The sequence below is a fragment of the Podarcis pityusensis genome (genome assembly GCF_964106645.2).
Source record: "Podarcis pityusensis genome assembly, chromosome: 7".
Taxonomy (NCBI): Eukaryota; Metazoa; Chordata; class Lepidosauria; order Squamata; family Lacertidae; genus Podarcis; species Podarcis pityusensis.
This window is the reverse complement of record NC_138031.1, coordinates 65,375,082-65,402,140: the sequence shown is the minus strand read 5'-3', so window position 1 is coordinate 65,402,140 and position 27,059 is coordinate 65,375,082. Positions and strand designations below refer to the sequence as shown.

Here is a 27,059-nt window from a genome sequence, read left to right as displayed (position 1 = left end):
CAGAGAGGGGTAAACCCCCACTCGAAGACTATGCATGCCTTGATTCCCTTCCCTCATGGAAACAAATGGTAGCCATTCACTTAACACAGGAATGGGTAAAATTCAGTTCTCCCGTCCCTCAGTGATCTGTCTCCTCCCTTAGTGTGGCTATGTATTGTGTTTGGTGGCGAGGTGCCTCTGTTTGCAGCGCCTGTTACCTGCTCTCTTTCTCTTATAATTTAATTATTTATATAAGTATTGATATATTGGATGGTGGCCTCCATCAATATATACAGTGAAAACGTACAGCAGCCAAAATGATCATTAAAATTGTCATTTGCAACAGAATAGCTGCCATTGAGCTTCACCCTTCCTCTCATATATTGCAAAGGGGGCAGTGTCCTCCACCCACGACATGAAGCCACCTGCCCTAACCAATGAGTGTACAACACACACTCATCTTTGCACTATGCCTAACCACGCCATATTTCCTGTTTCGTATAACCACATGCTTATTGTATCTTCTTCATTTTATGTAGGTACTTGAAGAATCCAAAGGTTTAGTTCGTAGTATTATGAAGGTGGACTTGGAACAAGCAAATGACAAGGAGTGTGAAGTTCTAAAGAAAATTTGGGGTTCTGCTCAAGGAATGGACTCAATGTTGAAATATTTGCAGAGGAAGATTGATGAATTTTGAAGAGATGCTCATTGACACTGGAATTGTATTTACTTTGGGACATCTGGGTTTTATGGATGCTCTAAACGAATTTAAAAGTCCAACGCTCAGAAAAGAGTGGGACTAAAGCTTGAGGAGAACTTCTTTTTATTGTCAAGGTTTTTTTAAAAAAAATTAAAGAAGTACTGTATGTTAAGCATTGAACAAATTTCCTTTCTCCATATATAGATTATAAATATATATATTATATTTCTTTATATACACGAACTAAAAAAAAAACTATAATGGAGTGCACTACCAAACTTTTGTCTTCTACTTTATCATTGGCTAGTACTGTATCGGAAGAAAAAGGTGGATAAAATGAGGTGTTGCGTTATTTTGTATGTGGCAGGAAGGTCCTGAAGCAATGAGATATTTTTTCACTAGAGTACAGAATTGAAACGGGTATTGGCCAGCCCTTACTTTCACTGCCCAAAAAGAGTTAGTTGAGAAGAAGGCATTGCCTTGAATTCTGAGGAAGGTTCTAAATACCTCAAGTAATGATGCATTCAGAAAAAAACAAACAATTATTTTTTAAAAGAAAACCCTGTAATTAAATGGTCTATTTTCTCTGTCTCTTCTCCCTGCCCCCCCCCCCAATCCCCACCTCCTTAAAAAAATGAGTGTGCTCAGGATTTATGCTATAAAAAACACTCAGCCCTTCTTGTTTGGGGGAGGATGCCCAATTCCTACCCAGAGAGCATAAAGAAGCCAGTCTGTCGTTGAAAAAGAAGCTTCATTTGCAGTATTAGTGAATCACTGAAATACCATATATACTATGGATAGCTTAGTCTTAGCGGGTTTTATTATTTTAACTACATAATTGCTTCTGTTGCTGGGTGAGAAAACAACTCTATATAAGTTTTTGTTGTTGTTTTTTGATTCTTTGGTTTGCTCTTTTTGTTCTTCTGTTTGAATTACACCAAAAAATGTATTTTATTTAATTTAATAAGTTAAAATTTCTTTTGGCACACTATTAAATATTCCCTTTCTTTACAAAAAAAAAAAAACAACCTTACCTTATATTAGATGTTTAATATCTTTTGTTTTTAGTTTGAATTATACACTATGGCCCTGATCCAGAGATCTTTCCACGAAGCAGCAGCAGGCTGCATGCGTTCTGCAGTGGATGAGGATCTCCACTGCCAGACGATCAGCACTGTCAGCTGATTTCATGTCAGAGTGGGTTCTTGGAATCGGCTCCTCTGCCTTCAAGTTAGAAGAATCATCCATCTGTTTGGCAGTGCATACTTGATACAAGAGTACCACACTGCAACCACCCAGATGCTGGATGCAATTTTCTCTTCCCTGCCCCCGCCCCCCACACAGTGCCCTTTTGTGCTCATGGGACTGCATCCAGAAAGGCACTATGCCCATGAAAGCTTGTTTTCCATGTGCAGATTGCCATTATTGGATCAGCATGCATAAAATATGCAGTATTGATGCACAAGAGTGACCTTTGTAAACAATACCTATTTTGCATTCCTTTCAGGGGTGTGTGATGATTCCCGACTCCAGATATCTATACTTGGGTATCTGTTTGCAATCTTACTGAATGTATGAAGAATGGGGGCGGGTGGGTGGGGGGAAGGAATCAGACATTATTTTTGTACAGTTTGGAACTTTATACTTGGAGCCTGACCACCTCATCCTAGTGGAGAGTTGTACAGTGTGTAAATCTGCTTTTACCTTGGATTGGTACAGTATTTTTGCATCTGTGGGACCTACTTTTTTTGTTGTTCTAGTAGTTTGAACTATATATAAACTGTACAATCTGTAAAGTTTTTATAGAATAAATATTCAGCTGTGAACTGGTTAAAATAAAACTAATATTTCTTAACACCTCTTAAAATTGCTGCAGTGTGTAGCTCTCTTTCTCCTCCATCTCCCTGCCTTCACTCCCCCAGGAAATACTTCATTCCAGCTTTACAAATCCTTTTAAAATTGCAGTTTTCCTGTAAACACTACTAGTTATCCTGAGACTGTTCTACTTAATTTCCTCATTTGCAGACATAGCAAATTAAAACAGTTATAGAAAAGGTCAGGAGGTTAACACTTCAATCTGGTATACCTCTTAGATGATTCAGTGTAGATATAACAGGATTAGCTCTTTCCATCGGTGTCAAGTGGAAAGTTCAGTCTCAGCTACAAACTTCACTTGCATTGACTCTTAGGCCTTAGGCAAAAAAAAAAGTACAGAAAAACACACATGATGATATTCTTCCAAATGACTGTTATCTTCACATACCAGAAGCAATTGCGGAACTTTTTCTACATTTTAGAATCTAGGCCAATTTTTGGTTTTCCACCCAACCATCTCATTGTACCATGTTTTTTTTTTAAATGAGTTTTAAGTTTCTATTCCTAGTTATTTTTAAAAAAGGAAGAGAGTCTTTTTGATGGTGTGAACCAGTATGATAAACCTTCAGTGTTGTTGTGTTTTTTAACATTATTTTACCCAACAGTGAGTTGTACAGACTTCCAGTTTGGCTCAGTAAACTCTGCTAGGCTAGTGTTCCATTTAAAAAAATAAAAATCAGTTCCTCTTCTAAAAAGCGTATTCTGTAATCTGCGGACCAACCTGAAAGCAGCCATGTTGTCAAGTATGTGGAGATTTTACTACATTGGCTTGTATCTCCCTGCTGTACATGAGAATAGACAGATCTGAAGAAAAACATGCAGAGTATTTTGGATAGTTATCCCTCGGGCCTTCTACTCACACCCTACCACACAAATCCATTTGCCTGTCCATAGGGCCCACCTGGCTGATTTGGATAATGAGCACCCCTGCCCATCATGTTCAGAATATTTTTTTAACGTTTTAACGTTTAACGTTTATTAACTGGGCGGCTCACAAATAATTAAAATGTACAATAATAAAAGCAATTAGAAAAGGTGTTTTTCTATTTTAAAAAAATCAGGATCAGGCCATAAGATGCAAGTTATTTGGGAGCTGCACCTAGCACAAAGAGGTGTATGGAACAGGAAGGTTGTTCCATAATGTGCTAGTACCAAAAAGGTGGCTCTCCACCTCACTTCATTTAGTGGGGGGAACTAAGAGCTGGGTCTCTAAAGATGATCTTAAGGTTCAAGTGAATGCATATAGGTAAAAGTGTCCTTTTAGGTACCCAAGCAATTCAGGTTTTTAAGGTTTAAAGCCAGCCCTTTAAATTGGGCCTTGAAACAGACTTGCAGCCAATACAGCTGACAAAGTACAGGTCTTTTAGGAGTGGGACCATCTAGAAGTTCAACCATTGCTCAATAATTTGAAACACTGAAATAGTTCAAATTAAACGAAAATAAACTTACCAATACATAACCTTGTATAGACAAAAACATATAGTGATTCCTGCCTCTAAGGAGCATGCCATCTAATTCTGGAAGAAAGATAGTGCCACAGCCTAAAGGGTCCTGTTCCTTGTCACCATCTGCCTTACTTTGGAATGCAGTTGCACCCAGAAGAAGGCTTTTGATGAGTTTTTGCTATTAATAACAATTTATGAATCACCTACATACATTTCAAGGTGATTTATTGACACACCATAAAACCCCCCCAGTTAAAATCATTTTAAAGACTGCACAAAAACAACTGAAGATAGGGGTTAATTTTGTATTGTTCTTAAACCTAAGACAGGCTTTTTTATCCAGATGGAAATGCTCGTCAAAACAAAAACGTATTCAGTTATTTCTGGAAGGTACAGATTCTGGGTGCCTTTCATGTCTCTGCCACAATGCCATTCCACAGAACAGGGGAAGACATACTGAAAGCCATGCTCCAAGTTACTGTAGAGCAGACATCTTGTATTTCTGGAATATTTTTTTGAGAAACTCCTGCAAATCATACTGAACTATATGTTCTCAATACACAGGCTGGTAAATGTGAGGAAAGGCATTCTTTCAGGAACTCAGGATTGCTGAGATGTTGGGGAAGTTTAAGCTTAATAAATTCGATTTTTCTTGCACCTGTTGACTGGCTAATATTCATTTTCTTCCCCTCCCTGTCCTCCCTGCATTTGTTACTTTGTTTAGTTTCTTGGTGGGATTTGGTCCTATTTGTTATCCTTTCATACTCTAGAGGCAATGACCCAAAGGACAGGAATGGAGCAGCTCTTTCTCCCATCTGCCACTTCCAGAGTTCTCAGTCAGGGTCTCAAAGGGGATCTCTGAGATGTTACCTCTCTCAACAGTAAGAGATCATACCAAGAATCCCAACATTCATTACTCCATGCACGTATTTTGCAACCTCTCATAGGCTCTCAGCCCACAGTTGTGTGGTAGACAATAAAGAATGATTGTCAGACTCTAATGACAAAATTTTAACAGCATTTTTTTTTAGGGTGTTGCACATTCTGCTTTGTAGAAAGCAATGATGCAAGCAGAATGTGACATCGCTGAATTACAGCATGTTGCTCATTCAGAGATACTCTGTTAAACACTTGATCAGTAGTTTTATTCTTGTTATGAATAGCTTCATAGATGGCTGCAGCCATGGCCTCTGGATTACATCACTAAGCATTGGTTTCACTTATGAATCACTGAGTCACCCTGTTCTCCAGTCTCTAGTTGCATCCAGGAAGCAAAATTGTGCAACTCTACCAATGAGTCTGAAATTATCTCATGGACTGTCCATGGTTATAAGCAAGATGCATTCATCTGGGAACGTCTTGTGGTTGGACATTAAACATACCAATTATTTTAAAAGAATAATTAAGGTTAAGTTGGAACTTGAATCAAGTAGGAAGGTCTTGAAACCTGTTTCAAAAAACTGTACCTTGAAATGGCACTTCAGATAAATGCATTTAACATTATTGTTGCCAATAGGAAGGGAAGAGGTTCCACAATCATAGGAACAGGTGCCTGGCTTGTTGTTCTGCCCACAAACACTTGGTTGAAACTAGCACTACCCAAGCCATATGGGAAACTCTGGCACACAGATTGTATATTAATATATTTTGCATTTTATGTATGAAGTTTCTATTCCACCCTTCCTCCCAAGGGAGCCCTTTCTGGTACTGACCCTGCAAATAGGAGCAGAGCCACAGTAAAATGGTGCCTCCAACTCCCCATCCCCAAGTCATTCCACAGGGACACCATGGTCAGTGGTGTCTAAAGTCACTGGGAGATCAAGGAACACCAACAAGGCTGCACTTCCTCTGAACTTGATGACGCAGCAATCCTCTCAAGAACTCCTATAGGCTTGAAAACACTGGCAGCATACTGCAAGGAGAGCAAACTAGAACTAAATTATCAGAAAATCAAGATCATGTGCTTTGCCAAAAGGCCCAAACCTTGCTCATGCCATAAGATTGCTCAGTGGCCATAAGACTGAGCAGCTCACCTGATGCAAATATTTGGGTATAACCCTTCACTCCTCGGAAAGTAGAAATGCCTACAAGGTTTATGTTGTAGGGAATGCCCAGAGAAGCGCAAATGCAATGCTCAGGTACCTCAGGACTAAAGGCGGACAATATATACCTTCAGCCCTCAAACTGTTTGAGGCCAAATCCATCGTGCAGCTTGTATATGGTGCCCAATTAGGTCCCCTTGCCAATTGTGCGCCATTAGTACTGGTACAATCTAAATTCTTAAGATCAGCCCTACAAGTGCCTAAACACGTCTCCAAAGCCTTGCTCCTTCCTCCCTTAACTTTTAAGGTCAGTTTCCAAACGACATGGAAACGTGCAATGATAAACATAATAACAACTCTAGGCTTCACCCCGCAGATCCTATTCGACATGGGGTATGAACAAGCCAAAAAAAGCATCAAACAGCACGTGGAAGATACCAAACGCCAAGCAGATCTAGCCAGGTCCCCAAAAATTTTAATCAGTGAAACCAGAAGATACCTCACCTCCCAGATGCCATATACAGTGATACCTCGAGGTAAGAACTTAATTCATTCTGGAGGTCTGTTCTTAACCTGAAACTGTTCTTAACCTGAGGTACCACTTTAGCTAATGGGGCCTCCTGCTGCCGCCGCGCGATTTCTGTTCTCCTGAAGCAAAGTTCTTAACCCAAGGTACTATTTCTGGGTTAGTGGAGTCTGTAACCTGAAGCTTCTGTAACCCGAGGTACCACTGTATAACCAACCTTGAAATTCCAAAACAGCGAAGAGCTTTCACTCTGGCCTGTTGCCAGGCCCTCCCTTCAGCCATCTAGGAGGGCTGCTTTAGGAAGACACCATATGGGACCCGAGGCCCTACAGGAGCATAAGCCGCTGTCTTTGAAGATTGAAGTTGGAGTCAGCCAGGGGGAGTCTGGAGCTGAGGAGGTTCTTAACTTTGGAGAGACCTCGAAATATGTTTTTAAATATTTTTTGGACTACATTGATGATTGTGGGGAGTGGGACTCTGGGGAATGGGCTGGTTGGATGAAGGGAGACGAAGATAATTTTGGGTTGGAATCCCCCAGAGACCTACTCCCCAACGAGAAAGGAAAGAAACTAAGAAAGAGACCAACAAAAGACAAGGAAAAGGGCAAGTATAAACAAGAAGAAGAAGATCTGCAGAAGGGACATGGAAGAGACTTAAGGGCCTCGGACATTAGATTACCAGGTTGATGGACTAGATGGAATGGACAGTAAGGACTGACACGACCCGAGACCAGGAAGAAGAGACGTTGGATGAAGATTGGAAGAAAATTTATAAAGAAAATTTTTTTTCCTAGGGAATTAGCCTAAAATTAATGAACATTAGGGAAAATGTTGGAATGAAACTATATGACTCTAGTAGAAAAGATATCAGGAGTTATGTATAATCAAGTATTAAGCGTTAAGCTCTAAAGTATTTTTTGGTAAGATAAGGTTAAACAACTTAAGGTAATTTGAATAACAGAATATGGGGAAAGGATGGAAAGGATTTGTTGAGTTAATTAATAGGTTAAATTGTCAAGATAAATTATTTAGTAAAAATTGAGAAAGATGGAAAGAATTTGCTGAAATAATCAATCAAACTAGAATACAAAAAGGGAGGTGTGAGGAGGTCAATGAAACAAGCAAATGGAAGTTAAAGATATGTAATATGGGATTTGTGTCTTTTTTCCCCTTCTTTTTTATCTTTTTGCTGTATTGTTGCATTGGTTTTTATGTCTTTTTTTTTTCTTGTTTTTTTTTTCTATGTATTGTGGTGTTGTTTTTAATTTTTTTTCTTTTTTTTCTGTAATTTTGAAATTATTAATAAATATTACTTTTTTAAAAAAAAAAAAAAAGGAAGACACCCTTTGGGGAGAGGAAATGCCCGTGTGGCTCTGGGCAACTGGAAACAACCGAACATGTCTTTTATCTCTGCCAATACTATACAGATATACGAGCTAGGTTCATCTTGCCTGTATTACATAAATTCCCAGGTCACACAGAACAACTTTATACCTCCCTGCTACTTCCAAGATGAAAACCCATGTTACATACTCAGTTGCTAGATTCTGCACTGCCACGATGGATATTCATCCAAAGGATGGTTTGTGCCACAAACTAGGCCCAAAATGCAAGACCTGTGCTCCTTCACACTCCCTCCCTTATAGTCACTTTTAACTGTTTGTCTCTGTTTCTATGTTTTTACGTATGTATAATATAATCACCTTTTAATTACTAGTTTTTATTCCTTACCTGTTTTAAGTCTTGTGTGTTTTAAGTCGTATGTTTTATCTTATGCTAACCTGCCAACCTAGCAGTTCGAAAGCATGTCAAAGTGCAAGTAGATAAATAGGTACCACTCCGGCGGGAAGATAAACGGCATTTCTGTGCGCTGCTCTGGTTCGCCAGAAGTGGCTTACTCATGCTGGCCACATGACCCGGAAGCTGTACGCCGGCTCCCTTGGCCAATAAAGCGAGATGAGCGCCGCAACCCCAGAGTTGGCCACGACTGGACCTAATGGTCAGGGGTCCCTTTACCTTTACCTTTAACCTGTGACCAAAATAAAGTTTGATACCGATACTGACACTCTGTATCTTTCCTGATAAAGATAATCAGTCAAGCTGAGCAAGGGTACTAAAACCAGGTCTGAAACCAGACTAAAATGGGTCTCAAATATCTGCTTCCTCCAGGCACAACTGTAGCTGGCCAACTACAACCCTATTTAACCCATTTTTCAAACCATTATTTTCTTCCAAAGCAACTTGCTTCAATAAAGCAGAGGCAGGCACTGCCATCAGGCTTTCAAATATACTAAAGGGAAAGGAAGCAGGGTGAACAGGTAGAGAAGGAAGATCAATTCTTCAGTGCAAGAACAAAGTGGTGAGCTATAAATGAGCATTTGGGACTAGATGCTCTTCCCTTGCACCTGTTCTTGTCTGAATAGCAGGCAGGGACTCTTGTTCCTTTGGCCTGAGTGCCCTTTCCCCTTGCAGGCACAGGGCAACTGGCAGATTAATGTAATATGTTAATTGGTCAAATTATTTTGTAACTTTTTGTGTCTTTCACCCACTCATGCAAAAGTGAACAACAAAAAATCACTACGTACTATATTTTCCCTCAATCTAAAGTGTAACACACACTGTACAGTGGTGCCCCGCAAGACGAATGCCTCGCAAGACGGAAAACTCGCTAGACGAAAGGGTTTTCCGTTTTTGAGCTGCTTCGCAAGATGAATTTCCCTATGGGCTTGCTTCGCAAGACGAAAACGTCTTGCAAGTTTGTTTCCCTTTTCGTAAAACCGTTAATACCCAGGGTGCATTGCTTGAAGAGGTGCAGTTGCGACTTGACTTCGAGGAGCAACACATAGCACGCGGTGTGGTAGCCTTTCTTGAGGTTTTTGAGGACTTTGCTGATTTTTGAAGCTTTTCCAAAACTTCTTTTGCAGCCATTCGGTAAGTTAAACTTTTAAAACTTTTTTTGGGGTTTTTGGATTTTGGGTTGGGGTGTTTGGAATTCAAGGACTTGGTGTTGGGGAGAGGTTTGCAAGAATCTGGGAACTTGTGTGGGTTTTTTCTGCATTTTTATGATTTTTTGTGACCATTGGGGCACTCTGCTGTTTTTTTAAAAAAAAATTCTGGGTTTGAATTTCTATGTGGTGGGTGGCTGGGGGAACAGTTGGGGAGGGGTTTGCAAGAATCTGGGAGCTTGTGTGGTTTTTTCTGAATTTTTCTGATTTTCTGTGACCATTGGGCCATGTTGTTTTTGTTTTTTTTTAAATTTCTGAGTTTGAATTTCTGTGTGGTGGGTGGCTGGGGGAACAGTTGGGGAGGGGTTTGCAAGAATCTGGGAGCTTGTGTGGGTTTTTCTGAATTTTTCTGATTTTCTGTGACCATTGGGCCATGTTGTTTTTTTTTCAAAAAAAGTTTCTGAGTTTGAATTTCTGTGTGGTGGGTGGCTGGGGGAACAGTTGGGGAGGGGTTTGCAACAGTTGGGGAGGGGTTTGCAATTTCTGTGTGATGGGTGGGTGGCTGGGGGAACAGTTGAGGTTTTTGAAGACTTTGGTGATTTTTAAAGCTTTTCCAAAACTTCTTTTGCAGCCATTTGAGGATTTTGAAGACTTTGGTGATTTGCAGCCATTTCGTAAGTTAAACTTTTAAAACTTTTTTTGGGGTTTTTGGATTTTGGGTTGGGTGTTTGGAATTCAAGGACTTGGTTCTGGGTTTGAATTCCTGTGTGGTGGGTGGCTGGGTGCTTTTGAATTTTTTGGGTGTAAAGCACTGATTTTTTCCCCCCCTGAGTTTACGAAGCTAGGAGCTGTGCTGCCATGGGACCCAAGAAGACTGCTGCTGCAGAGGCCGGCGAGAGGAAGAAGGAGAAGGTGACGCTGGAAATGAAGAAGGAGATCATCCGGAAGCACGACGGTGGAATGCGTGTGACAGACCTCGCCAGGGAGTATGGCAGGAACCCATCGACCATCGGCACCATCCTGAAGATGAGGGAGAAGATCCTTGCGACTGATGCAGCCAAGGAAGTCACCAGGATCGTGAAGAACCGCCCAGCTGTTCTGGAGGAGGTCGAGAAGTTGCTGCTCATCTGGTTAGAAGAGAAGCAGCGTGCAGGGGACACAGTGACTGAGGCCGTGATTTGTGAGAAGGCCAAGGCCTTGCACGCAGACCTCGTCCGGGAACAGCCAGGAACCTCAGGCGAGCCAGAAGTCTTCAAGGCAAGCAGAGGCTGGTTTGACCAGTTCAAGACAAGATCTGGAATCCACAACGTGGTCAGGCATGGAGAGGCTGCCAGTTCTGATGTTCCTGCGGCTGAAGACTTTGCATTGGAGTTCCTGGAGGCTGTGAAGACGGAGGGCTACATTCCACAGCAGGTCTTCAACTGCGACGAGACTGGGCTGTTTTGGAAGAGGATGCCCAAAAGGACTTTCATCACTCAGGAGGAGGCCAAGTTGCCTGGCCACAAGCCCATGAAGGACCGTCTGACCCTGCTCTTCTGTGCCAACACAAGCGGTGACCTGAAGATCAAGCCCCTGCTGGTGTACCACTCGGAGAACCCACGGGCCTTCAAGAAACACAAGGTCGACAAGGAGCAGCTGAGTGTCATGTGGCGATCCAACAGTAAGGCTTGGGTCACACGTGTGCTGTTTGTGGACTGGGTCAATCTTGCTTTTGGCCCTGCTGTCAAACAGTACCTGCTGGACAACGACCTGCCGCTGAAGGCTTTGCTTCTGATGGACAATGCTCCTGCTCATCCTAAAGGCCTTGAAGAGGACTTGTTGGAGGAGTTCAGCTTCATCAACATCATGTTCCTGCCGCCTAACACCACGCCACTGCTCCAGCCGATGGATCAGCAGGTCATCGCCAATTTCAAAAAACTCTACACCAAGGAGCTTTTCAGGCGATGCTTCGAGGTGACTGATTGCACCACCATCACCCTGTGGGAATTCTGGAAGGACCACCTCGACATCGTCACCTGCTTGAAGATGATCACCACGGCCTGGAAAGGGATCAGCCAGAGAAATCTGAATTGCGCTTGGCGCAGCCTGTGGCCGGACTGAGTGGCACCAAGTGACTCTGATGCACCAGAGTCAACAGTGGTGCAGGACATTGTTGCCTTGGGGAGGACCATGGTCCTGGAGGTCACAGAGGAGGACATCAGTGAGCTGGTGGAGGAGCACGACCACGAGCTGACCACCCAGGAGCTGGTCGAACTGCAGGCAGAGGCTGCGCAGGAGCAGGCCTCGCTGGAAGAGGAGGAAGCAACTGAGGAACGGCTGTCCTCCAAAGAACTGAGGGACATTTGCATGAAGTGGAAGGATGTGCAGGCTTTTGCACAGCGGCACCACCCTAACAAGCACGTGGCACATGACCTTGCGAACACTTTTGATACGACGGTCATGTCGCCTTTCAGGGAGGTGCTGAAAAGGCGGATGAAGCAGCAGACCATGGACAGGTTCTTCAGCAAGAAGCAAAGAGTGGAAGAGGAACCTTCTTCGAGTGGTCCCCCAGAGTCTTAGAAAATGTAATGTACACTTTGTTGATTTTTAAATGTTTTTCCTGTCATGTTTAGAAACTTAATTTATTGTTCCTTCAATTTTTGAAATGCTCTTTACAGTATGTGTGACTTTAAAGAGCACTTAATAAACTCTTGTTGTACCAAATTTGGCTTTGTTTTGACTTTTTTTGACCATAGGAACGCATTAATTGGATTTCAATGCATTCCTATGGGATTTCGTGCTTCGCAAGACGAAAAATTCGCTAGACGAAAAAACTCGCGGAACGAATTAATTTCGTCTTGCGAGGCACCACTGTATAGTACTGGTGTCATTTCTAGCTAACAGACCAAAGTGAGCAAGTTGGTTTATTTCTCACCTTGTAAATGTTTTGATTCCACTGGTCACCAGAGATTCTGGAATGAAGCCTGGCAGATTTGTTTAGGGCACACTTCTAGGTTTCACATTTGAATGTCAGATTGATTCCCTTGCCCATTTTCAAAGGAGAAAGGAAAATGCAAATTAATGAAATATGACCTCTCACTTGACAACTGACATAGCAGAATGTCTCAAATGCTCTTTAAGATCTTGCTGTATGATTTGCTTTATGCAGCATTAGAGTTACAGCCCTGCAAAGATTACACACATGCCTTAGACTGACCTAATAAAGATACCTTTGGCCTGAGCTAATAATTTACAATGCCTATGGTTTTCACTGAGTGATGTATGAGCTATCTGCAAATGAGTTTGTATGAGCTTTATAGACACTTGTGTCTAAGACCACATATGACATTCGGCAATAAACAAGTTAATTTGAACTAAACCTTAATCCTGAACATGCAACATTGCTGCAAATCTGAATAAGGGCACTTTCACAATCAAAAGGGGTTAATTCAAAGCCATTTATGTTCTAGCTGTGAACTGGGACACAACAATAAGCCATTTGATTCTTTATTTTTACAAAGAAGCCAAGAGTGTGGTTCATATTTTACCTTTTGAAGAGGTGTGACTTCTTCTCTTAGGAGCCCCCTCCATGGGTAAATGCAAGTACTCTGCTCTAAAAGCTCTGGTACTCATAGCAATGGGGCTTGTTTCTATTAACTCAAGGGTCATGATACATTATATTGAGAATGGAGATCCAACCAGCTTTAAAAACATCCAGACATAACATAGATTGCTATTTTCTATGGACACAATCCTCCAAATACTGATGTTGCACAACCTCCATTTAAATGAACAGAGCTGCAGTAAAACTTGGAAGATTTACAGATCTTAATCCCCACCCCCACCCCAAGTAGAATTTATAAGATTTTACTTAGTCTTTGTTCCACCAATTAAGGAGTAGAGGGACTGAATGATGTTGAATAAAGGAATGATACATGGCTCCCCCCTCTATCCTCACGCTGTTTTGAAGGGGAATGCTTCTGTTTTGTAATCTGCTGTATGTGCTACAACCACCATTTTTTTTTGCTGGGGGTGGGGAGGGAAGACAGAAGAGAAATCAAGGCTCTAGTTGATATCCCCCCACCCCAGTCATCATGGATCACTAAAAGACAACCTGTCTTTGCACAACTAAAGTGATGACCAAGTACAGGTGAAGTGTTGCCACGGAAACAAAATACCTGGGGCTCCATGTAGAAGGGTGCATGTCTTTCTTCCCTCCTGCCGTGGCTGGAGATGTAATCAATGTTTCTGTGTCTGAAAGAGAACAAAAAAGACTGCCATTCTTGAAACTACGTCTGAAAGAGAAAGCTATGACCCTAGAAACCTAGTGGGTGAGCAGGACATGTTGGAAAGTTAATGAGGTGAAGCTGCTTTCATGTTCTGGCTATGTATACATGCAAATAAAGCTTGTATCACAGAAACACCACCTGTGACCATGGGCATCTATGGGGCACGAGGGGTGTGTGGCAAGGGCTAACTTTTGGTGTTTTAATTTGCAGGGAAAATTCCTGGAGATGCCCATGCCAATGACCTCCATTCCAAGGAAGTGTAGTAACTCAAGGAAATTACTCAATTCAGCTGACTGGGCATCCAGTTGCCTCGCATACGTAACTCCCCAATTATATATGTAATATGCTGCCATGTGTTAACTTTGTGTGCTCTTCTGAATTGGCAGTTCTGATAATTTGCTCAGGAAATAATGAGAGAGGTTCCCTGGGCACAGAGCACTCATGGATCAGGGTGAATCAGTCTTCTGTTGTAGATACAGGGAGAAGAGTGAAATACATTGGGTGAAGGGCACGTGAGGATGTTTTTAAAATTTGGCTGTGCTCCTAAGCACATTTTACTCGGAAGTAACATTAGTTGCTATTAAGTGTGTTTAAGAATACAGTGGTACCTCGGTTTACGAACTTAATCCGTTCCAGAAGTCCATTCTTACACTAAAACCGTTCTTAAACCGAGGCAGCTTTCCCTAATAAGGCCTCCTGCCGCCGGTGCCATTCCACCATTTGGATTCTGTTCTTAGACCGAGGTAAAGTTCTCAAACCAATACACTATTTCCAGTTTTGCGGAGTTTGTAAACCAAATTGCTCTTAAACCAGACTGTTCTTAAACCAAGGTACCACTGTACACTGCCATTACAATACTATCTAAAACGCTATCATCAACAGGACAACATATGCTCCTCCTGATATCTTATTGACACAGAGGAAGACCTTCAGACCTCTGACAATAAAATAGAGGGCTTCTTGAAGGAACAGAAAATGAAGAACTGTTTCTGTATTTCCCGGGATAGCAGTAATTGCCGGTTCTAAGGCTTGTCTGGCTAGAAGCCCACGAGAACCAAAATCACTGCATCAACTCAACTGACAAGCAAGTTACAATATTTCACTTTGGGAGTTAGAAAGTGTTTTGAAGAAATCAACAGTCCATGGTCACTTTTGGAAACAGACATTTCACCAAGGGCTTCAGACTATTTTTTTCAAAAATAATTCAGTTTCGTTTCTTCAGGTTTTTACATGATGACAATTTCAGGAAATATATTTTAATTGCTGCAGTAGAATTAAGTTGCTTAAAGGGACCACAAGAAAAGCCTTCCTGCATCAGACCAAGCCATTCTGTTTCGTACCACAATGTCCTGAATGATGTTTAACTACATAGCTTGAGCATCCCCAATGTGGACTGCATATTTTTATAAGATAAAATATTGTGATCTAGCAGCCTCATACCTGCTATTGCTTGGGAATTCTAAGAACCCACCCCCCAAAAAATAAAAAAATCAGTGGAGTTTTGAAATCAGTAGGGAAAATCAGTGGTTTTGAAAGGTCTAGTTTGCCATATTGATTCAAAATGGTGTCCAACTGTATCCAAACAGAAGAAAGCCCACTCCTTGATCTCAGGAACCATCATGAAAAATTTGGTTAATGCACAGAGAGGAGGCAAACAACTTTCCAAAATATATAGTGAATTAAAAAAACCACAGAATTAAAACACCTCATATGAAAGGTCTTGTGTTCTTTCAGAAGATGCAAGACCCTAGCAAGCCATTGAGTTGTGGCAACTGATAATGTATTTATTTTAAGAGCTAAAATTGCCTGAAGACACACACTGTTCTTAGAATATCATGATGGCACTTAATGGCAACAATAAATTCTGGGCTGTGTGCAAGGTAGGCTTTAAAGCATGTCAAAAAACAGCAGTTTCCATTCTTTCTCTCTCTCTCCCTCCGCCCCCCCCCCCCCCCAGATCTCTAGTAAATCAGTGCCAACTTGTTGGTGTAATATGTACTCATCAGATCACCCTAGGGAAGGAGGTATCAATTCTATCAACAGTCTTCTAGATCAGCCCCATGAAGGTACATTACAAAGTAGATTCAGAAGAGTCATACGGTAGCAATTTAATGCCTTGGTGAATGCTAAGCCCAACTTTGTCACCCCTTTGCAGTTGCTAGAAAATTCGGGGGGGGGGGGTGGACAGAAGGATTGATAAAGTTTGACAATATGTATGTCAGGAAGCTACAAATGACTGCTTCAGTGCACAACGAAAAGATCTTTTCAATTGGCTATTGTCACCTGATTTGAATTTACCTACAGCAGCCAGGACTTAAGCTTATGAAGATATGAAAAAGTGTTGCAGGATCCTAAACCAAGCAACTAAAACATATCTGTATTCATCATAATACCCAGTTACTCCCTAACACATCTCTACTGTCGCCTATACAAGGCTTGATCCTGGTGTAGCTTAACTTTGTTGTTTCCAATTGGACCCAAATGATGATGTCCACTTTCACTGGCTGTATTAATCAAGCCCAGATGAATATCACAAAGTCCCTCTACATCTGAATGAGAATTCTCATGAACTCTCCAAACAATGTTGCAAGTTCTCTATTGCTAAATTGGAGCAATAGTATACTAAGCATTATGTTACTAACGGCACAGTGCGTTGGTTCATGCATTATTTCTCTAAAACACATTTTTTTAAAGGTTTATGGCTGTTTGCCTTTCAGCAAAAATTGTTAGGTCACAACACTTATTCTACATAAGCACATTGCACTGGAAATATCTGGATGGCCTTTCCAGTTCAAAATGAAACAAATATGAACCTAAACTATTGGATTCTTCTGCTTTGGAGAATTACAAAGTCAACTTTCTACTTGGAAAAAATGCATAGATATATGCAATTCATCTCCAAACTACCTACACAGATGATTGAGCTCCAGCCAATTCAGTTTCATATCAAAGGCTATATTTTGACAGTGCTTCAATTTTTTATTTCAGAAGCTTCTTCTTTCGTTTAATTTAGTACCCACTATTCACTTCTGTTGACTCTTATTGCTTGTAGAAAGCCTTCTTGGCTCTTTTTTAATAGACCAAAATTGGGTTTCATCACCTGAAAATATTGTCTTATGTTGCTGACAGTTAGTAGAAAAGGATCAATAGATGGAAAACTGCAAAAGGAAGAGTGTTGGGTTTTGCCACCACAGCAGCCCAGGAGGGGGTGGAGAGGGGGAAGGAAGGAGAGAGAAGCCTTTGGCCAGAGCGTGTTACAAACCATTTCAGAAAAGCTAATTACAACAGCAGGTGCCAGATTCAGTGCACAGTTGGCATTGTGTTCAGAAGACATAAAGCAGTGTTTCAGACCATGATGAGGCTTTCAGAAGTATGATGTTATGTATCTAATCCATAATTTAAATCCCCCAAAATGCTTTCAGATCCACATGCCTTGAGCCTTTTTCAATTTAAGCCTCCCTTAGGTTAAGCACTCAGTATCTCTTCTGTTTATTTACATAGTCGCTCACAGATCTGCTATAGATTCTATAAGGTTGTCTTACGGCTATTTTAAAACATAAATTGGTTGAGCTCACTAGATAAGGCTACTGTCACTATTACGAGGATTGAGCAATTTAAGCTAGCATCAGTTTTTCTTAAGTGAATGGTTTCATTTTCTAATGGCGATCCAAAAGAACGTGTAAGTGGACTTATATTGAGAGGTGTACATCTTCTCAGTAAAAGCCAAGCTGCTTTAACATGTTTACAGTAATCCTATTCTGTGTATTTCTTTTTGTCCTTTAGTTCTACCTCTCCTGTTTAAATAAAACTTTTTAAAAATGTGCAGTGGAATGATTTGGATTAAATCTCCATAAATATGAAGAAAAGGTGTAAACATTTACTTTGCTGGCAACTTTCTTAGTTTGGGGGGGATTTAATATTTTTTTATGGATGTGCGGTGTGTGTTTTCCCCCTCAAGAGAGACAGCAAACAGCTGTGAAGATTAAAATGGAGCAAATTCCAATCTTGTAGAGCTCCACTGCCTTCTGTGGAGCTCTGCCAGAAATGTGTTCAGCTCCACCTGTCTATGCTGTCTTCCTTCCTGAATATTTTTAGTGTGACTTATTTTGTATCACCACCCAGAAAAAAAGGCAAAAATAATTATGCAGCAATTCAAATGTGACATTGGGCACATAAAATAAATGAAACATGATCCATGCAGGGATACGCATAGACAGCATCACATCTGAAACAAATTGCTAGCATATAAATATGTAAGCATTAGCAAATCATGGATCTATGGTGTGGGGGGTATGTCATGGTCATGTGTTAACACTGTACACTTAGGCAACCGGTTTTAAACATGATGTCATCCATGGTTTCTTGCATAGAGTACTGCAATGCAATTTATGTGGGGCTGTCTCGGAAGATGGTTCAAAAACTTCAGATGGTGTAAAATTTGACAGCCAGGTTGCTCACTGGGGCAAGACCTGTTGCGTCTATAACACTGATCCTGGCCCGACACTAGCTGCCAATGAGTTTCCAAGCCCAATTCAAAGTGCTGGTGCTGACCTATAAAGCCTTACATGGCTCAGGACCTAAATACCTTAAGGACCACCTCTCCCCATTCAAACTGAGCCGGACCCTGCGCTTGTCATCCAAGGCTCTTCTCTGCATTCCTGCTCCAAGAGGTTCAGAGGGTGACAACACTAGAACAGGCCTTTTCTGTGGTGGCACCGGAATGCTCTTCCCAGAAAGGCTCTCCTGGAGCCAATATTACATGTCTTTAGGCGCCAGGGGAAAGCATTCCTCTTTACCCAGGCTTTTAGCCATCAATAATAATAATAATAATAATAATAATAATAATAATAATTTATTATTTATACCCCGCCCATCTGGCTGGGCTTCCCCGGCCACTCTGGGCGGCTTCCAAAAGAATATTAAAATACTATAATACATCAAACATTAAAAGCTTCCCGAAACAGGGCTGCCTTCAGATGTCTTCTAAAAGCCTGGTAGTTGTTGTTCTCTTTGACATCTGGTGGGAGGGTGTTCCACAGGGAAGGCGCCACTACCGAGAAGGCCCTCTGCCTGGTTCCCTGTAACTTGGCTTCTCGCAGTGAGGGAACCGCCAGAAGGCCCTCAGTGCTGGACCTCAGTGTCTGGGCTGGACGATGGGGGTGGAGACGCTCCTTCAGGTATACTGGGCCGAGGCCGTTTAGGGCTTTAAAGGTCAGCACCAACACTTTGAATTGTGCTCGGAAACGTACTGGGAGCCAATGTAGGTCTTTCAAGACCGGTGTTATGTGGTCTCTGCGGCCGCTCCCAGTCACCAGTCTAGCTGCCGCGTTCTGGATTAGTTGTAGTTTCCGGGTCACCTTCAAAGGTAGCCCCACGTAGAGCGCATTGCAGTAATCCAAGCGGGAGATAACCTACCTATGGTTCAACCAAACTACCTATGGTTTTTTAAGTTTGTGTGGAGTGGCTGTTAACGATAATTTTTTTCTGTGACTGTTTTATTGTCTTCTATCATTACACTATGTAAATTATGAATGAATGGAACTTTATTTGCATCAGCCATCGGCCATAGCAACAAAAAATATTGCGATATATGTAAATTATGCTTTTAATATGGTATTCTGCCCTGGGATCTTCAGATAAAGGGCAGTATATAAATTAAATTAATAATAGTGAAAATTGAATTAATTATATATTTTTGTGTCTATTGTAACATTTCAACTGGACCTGATAGGCATACTTTTCTCTCATCAGTCACTATCTATTCTACATAATCCTGCTGTACAGGTAGGCAGAGACTAGAGAGATACACAAATGCTTTTTTTCTCATCAGATTGCTCCATGACAGTTCCAGGAATACCAAACTTCTAAGAACAGAACTGGAACTGCATTCATGGAAAGTCTGCACACCCTATCCTACCACAGCAAATGGGAAGGGTGTGTGTAAGAACGCCACCTCTTAAAGAAGTGCCTGTAATTGCATGTGTATATGGGCTTGTTCTGTAGTGTCAGCTTGGTGTAAACATGTAGTAAATCTTGGTGGGATAGAACTATATACAGGCTGCATGTCCATGTCATGGACTCCACAGTACCCCATTTGATGCTCTATATCGGAATATTAATTTGAAAATTGCAAGCTTTTGTGAAAGCTGACTGGAATAAGAATTGGTTCCTAAATGCACTTTCTTGTTAGGACCACTTCACAAAAGACCATATCCTACACTGCTGTCATTTAAACTGACAGTACATTTTACCAAGAACACATTCTCACATAGCTTTTTCACCACATGCGTCCTAGGAAAAAATCTGATGCATGAAGTGGCCCTAAATGCTAACTCAATCAATATGCCGTTAGAGAATATATAGTAATTAAGGCATTATAATCTAAAGGGGTAAATGAAAATTAATAACTGATTGTATCAGATGATAAATATTCTTTTTTAAAAAATGTTGTAAAGTGCATGCAAACAGTACTGGAGAGCGCAGAATGCTACAATTTGCTTCCTGCTTCCCAGGAGCACTGTGTTCAGCAGAATGCTTGCTATTGTTAAGATGGCCAGCTGTAGCTGGAGGCTCTAGGAGTAAACAACTGTTTTTATTCTAAAATAAGAGCTCAGGTTATTTTATAAGACATTATTCCTACTCTAGGTGGAAGCTAGAGAACACCTCTGAATCCCTATTACAATAATATTTAAGCTACCTAAGCACAGCCTTCTAAGTCCCCACTCTTGATATTTAAGCTGGGAGATGGAAAAGTATGGTTGTTTATCTGCTACCGATTACAGCTGAACTGATATGGTGACAAACTGTCTAGATTTGGAGTAGATAGGGCAGAGGACCGTCTGATTGTTTCTCCATGCATATCCATAACGTAAGAATATGAGATTTTAAAATAAATAAAACTCTGGAGTTTTGGGGTTGTTGTTTTTTAATATGACCAAAAAAGTTGCTATAAGAAATTAATAGCATATTTTCATACATTTGTGAATAGCAAAACAAGCATGTTGGGTGCATGTAGTAAAAGGCCAGTTCACAGATATCTGTATGTGGAAGCAAATCTTCAGCAGATATATCCCACCTCTTCCCATTCATTGCATCTTTTCATGTTAACTCCATCTGCATTTGCACACAGACACTGTTCGCAATGCTCTTGCTAGGAAATAAAGGAGTGGACAAATGGCACAAGTGGGACTATCGCCTCTTCATCCAATAATGAACATGGGAAGAGGTTCTGATTCAAACTGAAGATTTTATATGTGACATGAGAGGGTGCATGCACCTGAATCTTATTGCTGTATAATGTTACATGCTCAGCCTAGCTCAAAGCTGAAGCTCAGACTGTCTGAAAGGTCAATATGCCAACTAAAAAAATACTCTGGTTAATAATGTTTAAAACAAACAAAATAATGTCAAGCAAGGATTTCCAAAACATGCTCTCCTCTGCCAAAAATAATAATACGAGTATTTACAGAGCAACGATGCTCCTAGGATTGCCTGTATATAGCATCATGAGCCCCCCCCCCCCCCCGCAACTTGTTTTAACAATGCCAAGAGATGTTGTAATAATTTCTGGTCCTAATATTTTGCTTCTGTAATCTGTTGCAAAATGCAGAGTAAAATTATTTTTTGCTGAATTCATGTCTAACAAATTGGATAAGGTCACAATCTCCCTGGTCTAGATTTCCATTCTTGAAAGGTTTTCATTAAGTATATTACACCCACTCCTTTCCACAACTGAGCTCACTTCCTTCCTGTCTGGCTCTGAACTTTACTGACAAGCAAGGACCAAGATCTCAGCACAGCAATTAGAGAAAAGGCTGTCTTTAAGGCAACTGCAGTTGCTTTGATCTTAACAGGCTCAACTTATTATGCTACAGTGAGTTTATCTACTATAGTTTGTTGCATTTGTCCTATTTATTTTACTTTATATGGTTGAAGTAATGGTTGAAGTAATTTGCAAGTTGTCATGTCGAAGGTAAATCACTTTCCAACTATTCAGTCTGCATGTTCTCCACCCAATTCAGTATTTGCTTCTGAGTATGCTGTGAAATGCCATGGAAGTTGCCAGATTCTAACCTGTTGAGTCAAAGCTCAAGAACAGCAATGCAATATTCTGGGAGAACCCAACTCTACTGGTGCAGCATGCCACTGTTCGGAAGTTAATGTCTAGAATATCATGTTTTAAATGTATTTAACATTTTATGATCACCTTGTAAGAGCTATGATATAAAAGGAACCTGTAATTATTAAATTAAAGGACTCTAGTTCTGCTTCCTAACAGACAAGATGGCGCAAGATTGAATAGGGACTTGAGGCACCTGAAAATCTTGCTGTCCTGAAATTATTATAACAAGAGGCACTGGGAATAGGTCACAATTTGGTAAACCTAGAAAGTAAGACTCAGCTTTACCTTTCTACTCCCAGGAGCTTACCGTCAGAGTGTCAGATGCCACCATACAAGATCTTGTCCTAGCAACCATTTCCATTATAGTAGTAATGCTGTTTACCAGATCTCCACCCAACTATCACAGTTGCTGGTAAACTCGCAATTCTTCATCCAGTAAGTTCAGCTGTGTTTTATTGCAGTCATTTCATTGGATCACGGGAAATTATAAAAATGGTTCCCATGATACAAGCAGCAGACACGTTGCAAAGTAGCCTCCCATTATATAAATGTCATTTTATTCTTAGTAATTTCCAATGGTATTGTGTTGTAATTAGAATTCACACGCACAGATTCACACACACACAGCCCAATAAAAAAGACAGCACAGCACAAGGGGCTAGGAAAAGGAATTGATATGGGTGTCTCTGATAAGGCAAGGGTTCTAGTTGTACCGATATGCTGGCTCTAAGAACTGGTACAATCCTTCCTACTAGCTGCCACCTTGGTAAGAGCAAAGTCTAGTAATTGTTGCTTCTGCAACTTCTTACGTAAATTCAAAACATTTTTCTCCAAAAGGTAGAATAAATGTTTTTATTTACATATCATTATTTTTATACCAGGATTTTAAACCAACTTCAAACCAACATGTTCCACAACATTTTTTATGGCTGCAAATTTAAAGCTCAAACGTTAACTATATTTTTTAAACCCCTACAAACACACACACACTTAAATATACAACTAATTTTAAAAAGAAAATAATTAAGATGAAAATCATTTCACCTTTGTGTTTGATTTCAAGCCAGATAACCTACCCTTTTAAAGGGTACTTTTTTAATATAATTTTACAAAAATGTCTATTTAATAATGCAACACCTTTGAATGCCTTCAGTAGTCATTATTTAAGGACAATCATCATATGCTCCAACTGCCATTTGAAGCCAGTAGTCCAAGCTCCTAAAAATTACGAAGTTGTATAAATTCTCCCCGCCTTTTAGGAAACCATGTTCACTTTCTTTCCAGGAAACAGGGCTGTCAGCAAAGCCATGAACAATGAGAGATATCCAGTGAGCCAACTTTGGTTCTTCAAAATAGGAACTGTTGTGGGTAGGAAAAGAGAAGCAAAACTATAAATTATATTAAGCTTTGCAATAGAAGTTAGATCATAGCTGTTCAAGCAAACAGCTTGGTCCTATGGATATATACAGAGAAATAAGTCTTATTGATAAAGAGTATGTACATAAGATTGTTCAAATAAACACACAGGGAGGGATTCACCTAACCAGCACCATCAGTAGAAACCCTGCACAAGGACTTCTGCTTGTGTAACAGGGCTTCCCCCTGCACCCCCTCCCTGAAATTGGCTGTGAATCAAATGATTGGAAAAACACTGAAACAAATATAATACTCTGTTCAGTTTTGCATGAACACACATGCAGTGCAACCCAATGCATGTATATTCAGAAATCAGTTCAGTGGTATTTATGTTGTTGTGTGTTTAGGGCTCAATTTGATCAACTCCAGGTGTAGTTATAACATGCTAAATAGGACAGATTGTATAGCTAACTGCTTACCATATTTGTTCAAACAAATGAATTATCTTCTCTGGAAGTATAAAGCCGGTTATTGTACACAACAAAGCTTGTTCTACTGTTGTGCTCGGTTGAGGACATGAATATGTTGATAAGAAACTAGAAGATGTATTTTCTCTGCAAAAAAGAAGATATGCAAGACTCTTTTAATATTTTAACATTCCAACTGCTAAATAATTGTTCTGCTAGTGCACCATACAGCTAAATCACCAAGAGCTGAATAATTTCCCCTTTCACTGGACAAAATCCATTTAGTAAATTCTCCTGTACAATTCCCATTGTGTCAGTAGATTGTGCCCTTTGAGATCTGTGGACAACAGTGATGTTCAGCAGAAAAATTCAGCTTACTTTTTAATAACCCAGATATGATAATAACTATCCAAATGACATTATGTACTACAGTGTCTAAACAACTTTAATTTATAAAAATATTTATATACCACCAAATCACTTAAAATATCGAGGCAGTGTACAACAATTTATACAAGCATAATAAAACACAAAAGACAATAAAAACAATAGAAAATAATCATTAAAAAGGCTGGGAAGTTTAAGCAGGGGCTTGGCTCTGTCGGCAGAAAAAGGACTTCAACAGATGTCTGAAAGTGGATGTCTTGTGTTGTGGATACTCCTCCTTTTGCTTGGCTGCTCCTTTCATTTTGAAAATATGATGGGTTTTGCCATTTTATAGTGATGTTTTTCCTACTATTTTTAATACTCGTGAGTGTGTGTGTGTGTGTATAATTTGATGTTAAGCCAATTGGGGTTCTTTTGAAGAAAAATAGTTGGATACTTACAACAAGCAACAGATACTTACAAGTCAGTGTGAGTGAAAATGGCACCTAGCCATTCAAATAATTCCTGAGCACTGCATGCTGTTTCTGGCTCTCCTTCCAATTTATTGCTCTCCAGAACTGGACACTGCACATTTCTTAATGTGCTGAATGTTATTTTTGGCTGAAGGGCCTGTATTTGGTTTTTGGAAAAGTATGACATCAAACTTGATTCTTCTGATCCTTGAATGCAAACAACACACCCCAAAAGTTAAAAAAAAGAAACAGACTTTAAAAGGAGCATTTTTTTCCACACTATTCAAACTCTTTTATGATTGTATGCAATTTGGAAAGATAGATTTAGTGAAATACAGTGTCGAAATTAAATCTATTGTTTATCTATGCCATGCCAGAGCCTAAGATTTCCAACCTCCTCCTCTTAATCCCACAAGTTGTCACATTCCTTTTAGGATAAAAAGTGTACTTTCAGATCCATTTAGCACTTAGGAGAGCAACCAGACTGTGCCACTTTGCTGGAATTTGCGTGATCAACATTATTAGAGGTTTAAACTGAAAAATGAAATTATTGGAAAAATGCAAGAATACAGGAAGAATAATTGCAAATTAGGAAGTGCACAAGGTCATAATTCTAATACACTCCTTATCCCATCCACACAATGTTTAAGGATTATTTGTATAATAATGCTGCTGCTTCTTCTTCTTATTATTATTTTGTACATTTAAAATATTTATATATGTACTCCCTCATTTACTGATTTCTCCAAAACCAAAAAATCCATTGTTTTTGGTGTCTAATATGTACTATCATCTCCCACAAATTTAGTTCTACTTTCGATGCCTAAGCATTCCAGCCTATTGCATAAAAGAAACCCTATTACTTAGAAAAGACATGCACTTCCCAAACTAAGGTCTGCAGTCTTGCCAAACAAGGGGCTCTCCTGACAGACCGATTACCCTTCCTATATTACATTTTCTTGCACCTTAAATGTGTATAGACACCTATCGGTCACATGTAAAAACACCAGGATCAGCCTTCAAAATAGAATGGTATATATAATGTATGTCTTCCACCATTCCCTTTTATGGTTAACGTGCTGTTACCTGTTTGGTGCCAAGCCATCAAGAAATCAAACTCTAGTGGCATTTTTTCCTTCAAGGCCCAAATCACTCTGTTGTATTTCTTACTATCAGGACTGAAGGTTGAATCAGTCAAGTCAACAGTAATAACTATTAAAAGAAGAAAGCATAAATTTTGATGTGAACATAGTATCAGTAGATCTTATGCTACCTGGATAACTAAGCAGGTACTCTTTCTAAAAAGAAGCTAAACATTGCGATAAAAAACATTAATGACTATACACCAGGTATTCATTATTTACAGTATTTATAGACCACCTTTCAACAGAAAACAAAAAAGATTCCATAAGAAAACATTCAGAATCTTCACTAATCCCCAAATGCCTGATGGAATGAAGGTATTTTCACCTGACTACAAAATGAGACCAGGAGACATGCAAACTTCCTCAGGAAGAGCATTCCACAGGAGCCACACACAAAAAGTCCTGCTCCTAGGAGAGAATAACATTACCTCCCTAGAGGAAGGGTTCTACAACAAGGCCTCACTAGCACATTTTGTGAGACTGAGGAGTTTGAATAGGAGCATGTGCCCTGTGATATATATCGATCTCAGATTGTACATGCCATTAAAGCACTGTGAAACAAGCTGGTAATGAATACTGACCTCAACTCATCTCTAGTTCTACACGTTTATTGACCCAAGATGGGCATAAGTATCCTAGTCTGTATCAAAAGGCAGACTGAGCCATAGACTCATAGAACTGTAGAGTTGGAAGGGACCCCGAGGGTCATCTAGTCCAACACTCTGCAATGCAGCACACACAATACGTGGTCTTCCATCCAACTTGAAACCCTACCGGATCCTGCCTAGCTTTGCAAATGAGCTAGCAATTTTATTGCTGCATCACTAGGAGGGCTGTCCAATGAGTTGAGTATTATGATATAAATAGGGATGCACATTGAAGTAGGCACATGCATCTGCACAAGCTACATGTGTTGAGAACTACTTATTTAAGTATTTCCCTTGCTTGATCAGGAAAATTGATCTGTAGGGGGCAAATCTGTTTATTCAAGCAGAATCCAATTCAAATTCCAAACCTCAAAAGCTGAGGGTGTGATGTCCTATATTCATAAGAAAGCCAAGAACTGAGGTGTTATCTAATAAATAGGTACTTACTGTATCTCATCGGCTTTTTACCAGAATACAGAGAAGGACGGCCTTGCAGTCCAAGCTCTTCATAAGTATCCTTGTCTACTGATATAATTAATTTGCCTATAAACAAAAATAATTGCAAGTAACCATATTTTCTAACTTCTTAATACATACTACAAAGTAAAAACACAAACACAAAATGAACTAATAACGCTGAATTAAAATTGTGAACAGTTATTACCAGAAGATAACAGGGATCAACTACATTGATTCTCATTTT

General features: G+C 40.2%; 3 protein-coding genes across 5 annotated transcripts in view; 2 read left to right on the top strand and 1 right to left on the bottom strand.

Moving 5' to 3' along the window:
* CDYL (chromodomain Y like) overlaps positions 1 to 2,547 on the top strand; it is a 104,635-nt gene extending 102,088 nt beyond the window's left edge. For both annotated transcript variants that reach the window (XM_081014853.1, XM_081014854.1), the window contains one exon: positions 519 to 2,547. In XM_081014853.1, coding sequence (XP_080870979.1) covers positions 519 to 677 — 159 coding nt within the window. In that variant the 3' untranslated portion in view covers positions 678 to 2,547. The remainder of the gene's footprint in view (positions 1 to 518) is intronic.
* RPP40 (ribonuclease P/MRP subunit p40) overlaps positions 1 to 27,059 on the bottom strand; it is a 39,080-nt gene that overhangs the window by 6,840 nt on the left and 5,181 nt on the right. Inside the window, exons 4-10 of one of the 2 annotated variants that reach the window (XR_013988924.1) lie at positions 26,804 to 26,899; positions 25,651 to 25,776; positions 24,573 to 24,771; positions 23,738 to 23,872; positions 23,040 to 23,261; positions 13,670 to 13,745; positions 2,767 to 2,871 (exon numbers count right to left, since the gene is read on the bottom strand). Coding sequence is in view for 1 of the 2 variants with exons in the window: in XM_081014938.1 (XP_080871064.1) it covers positions 23,066 to 23,261; positions 23,738 to 23,872; positions 24,573 to 24,771; positions 25,651 to 25,776; positions 26,804 to 26,899 (752 nt within the window). In the remaining variant the exon portion in view is untranslated. Of the gene's footprint in view, positions 1 to 2,766; positions 2,872 to 13,669; positions 13,746 to 22,442; positions 23,262 to 23,737; positions 23,873 to 24,572; positions 24,772 to 25,650; positions 25,777 to 26,803; positions 26,900 to 27,059 lie in introns of those variants that run through there. The other variant, XM_081014938.1, reaches the window with a different exon arrangement.
* LOC308481834 (tigger transposable element-derived protein 1-like) lies at positions 8,403 to 11,612 on the top strand (the record flags this gene model as incomplete). The annotated part of the gene is made up of 2 exons (XM_081014539.1): positions 8,403 to 10,186; positions 10,345 to 11,612. The coding sequence occupies exons 1-2, from the start codon at positions 9,946 to 9,948 to the stop codon at positions 11,610 to 11,612; spliced, it is 1,509 nt and encodes a 502-aa protein (XP_080870665.1). The 5' UTR covers positions 8,403 to 9,945.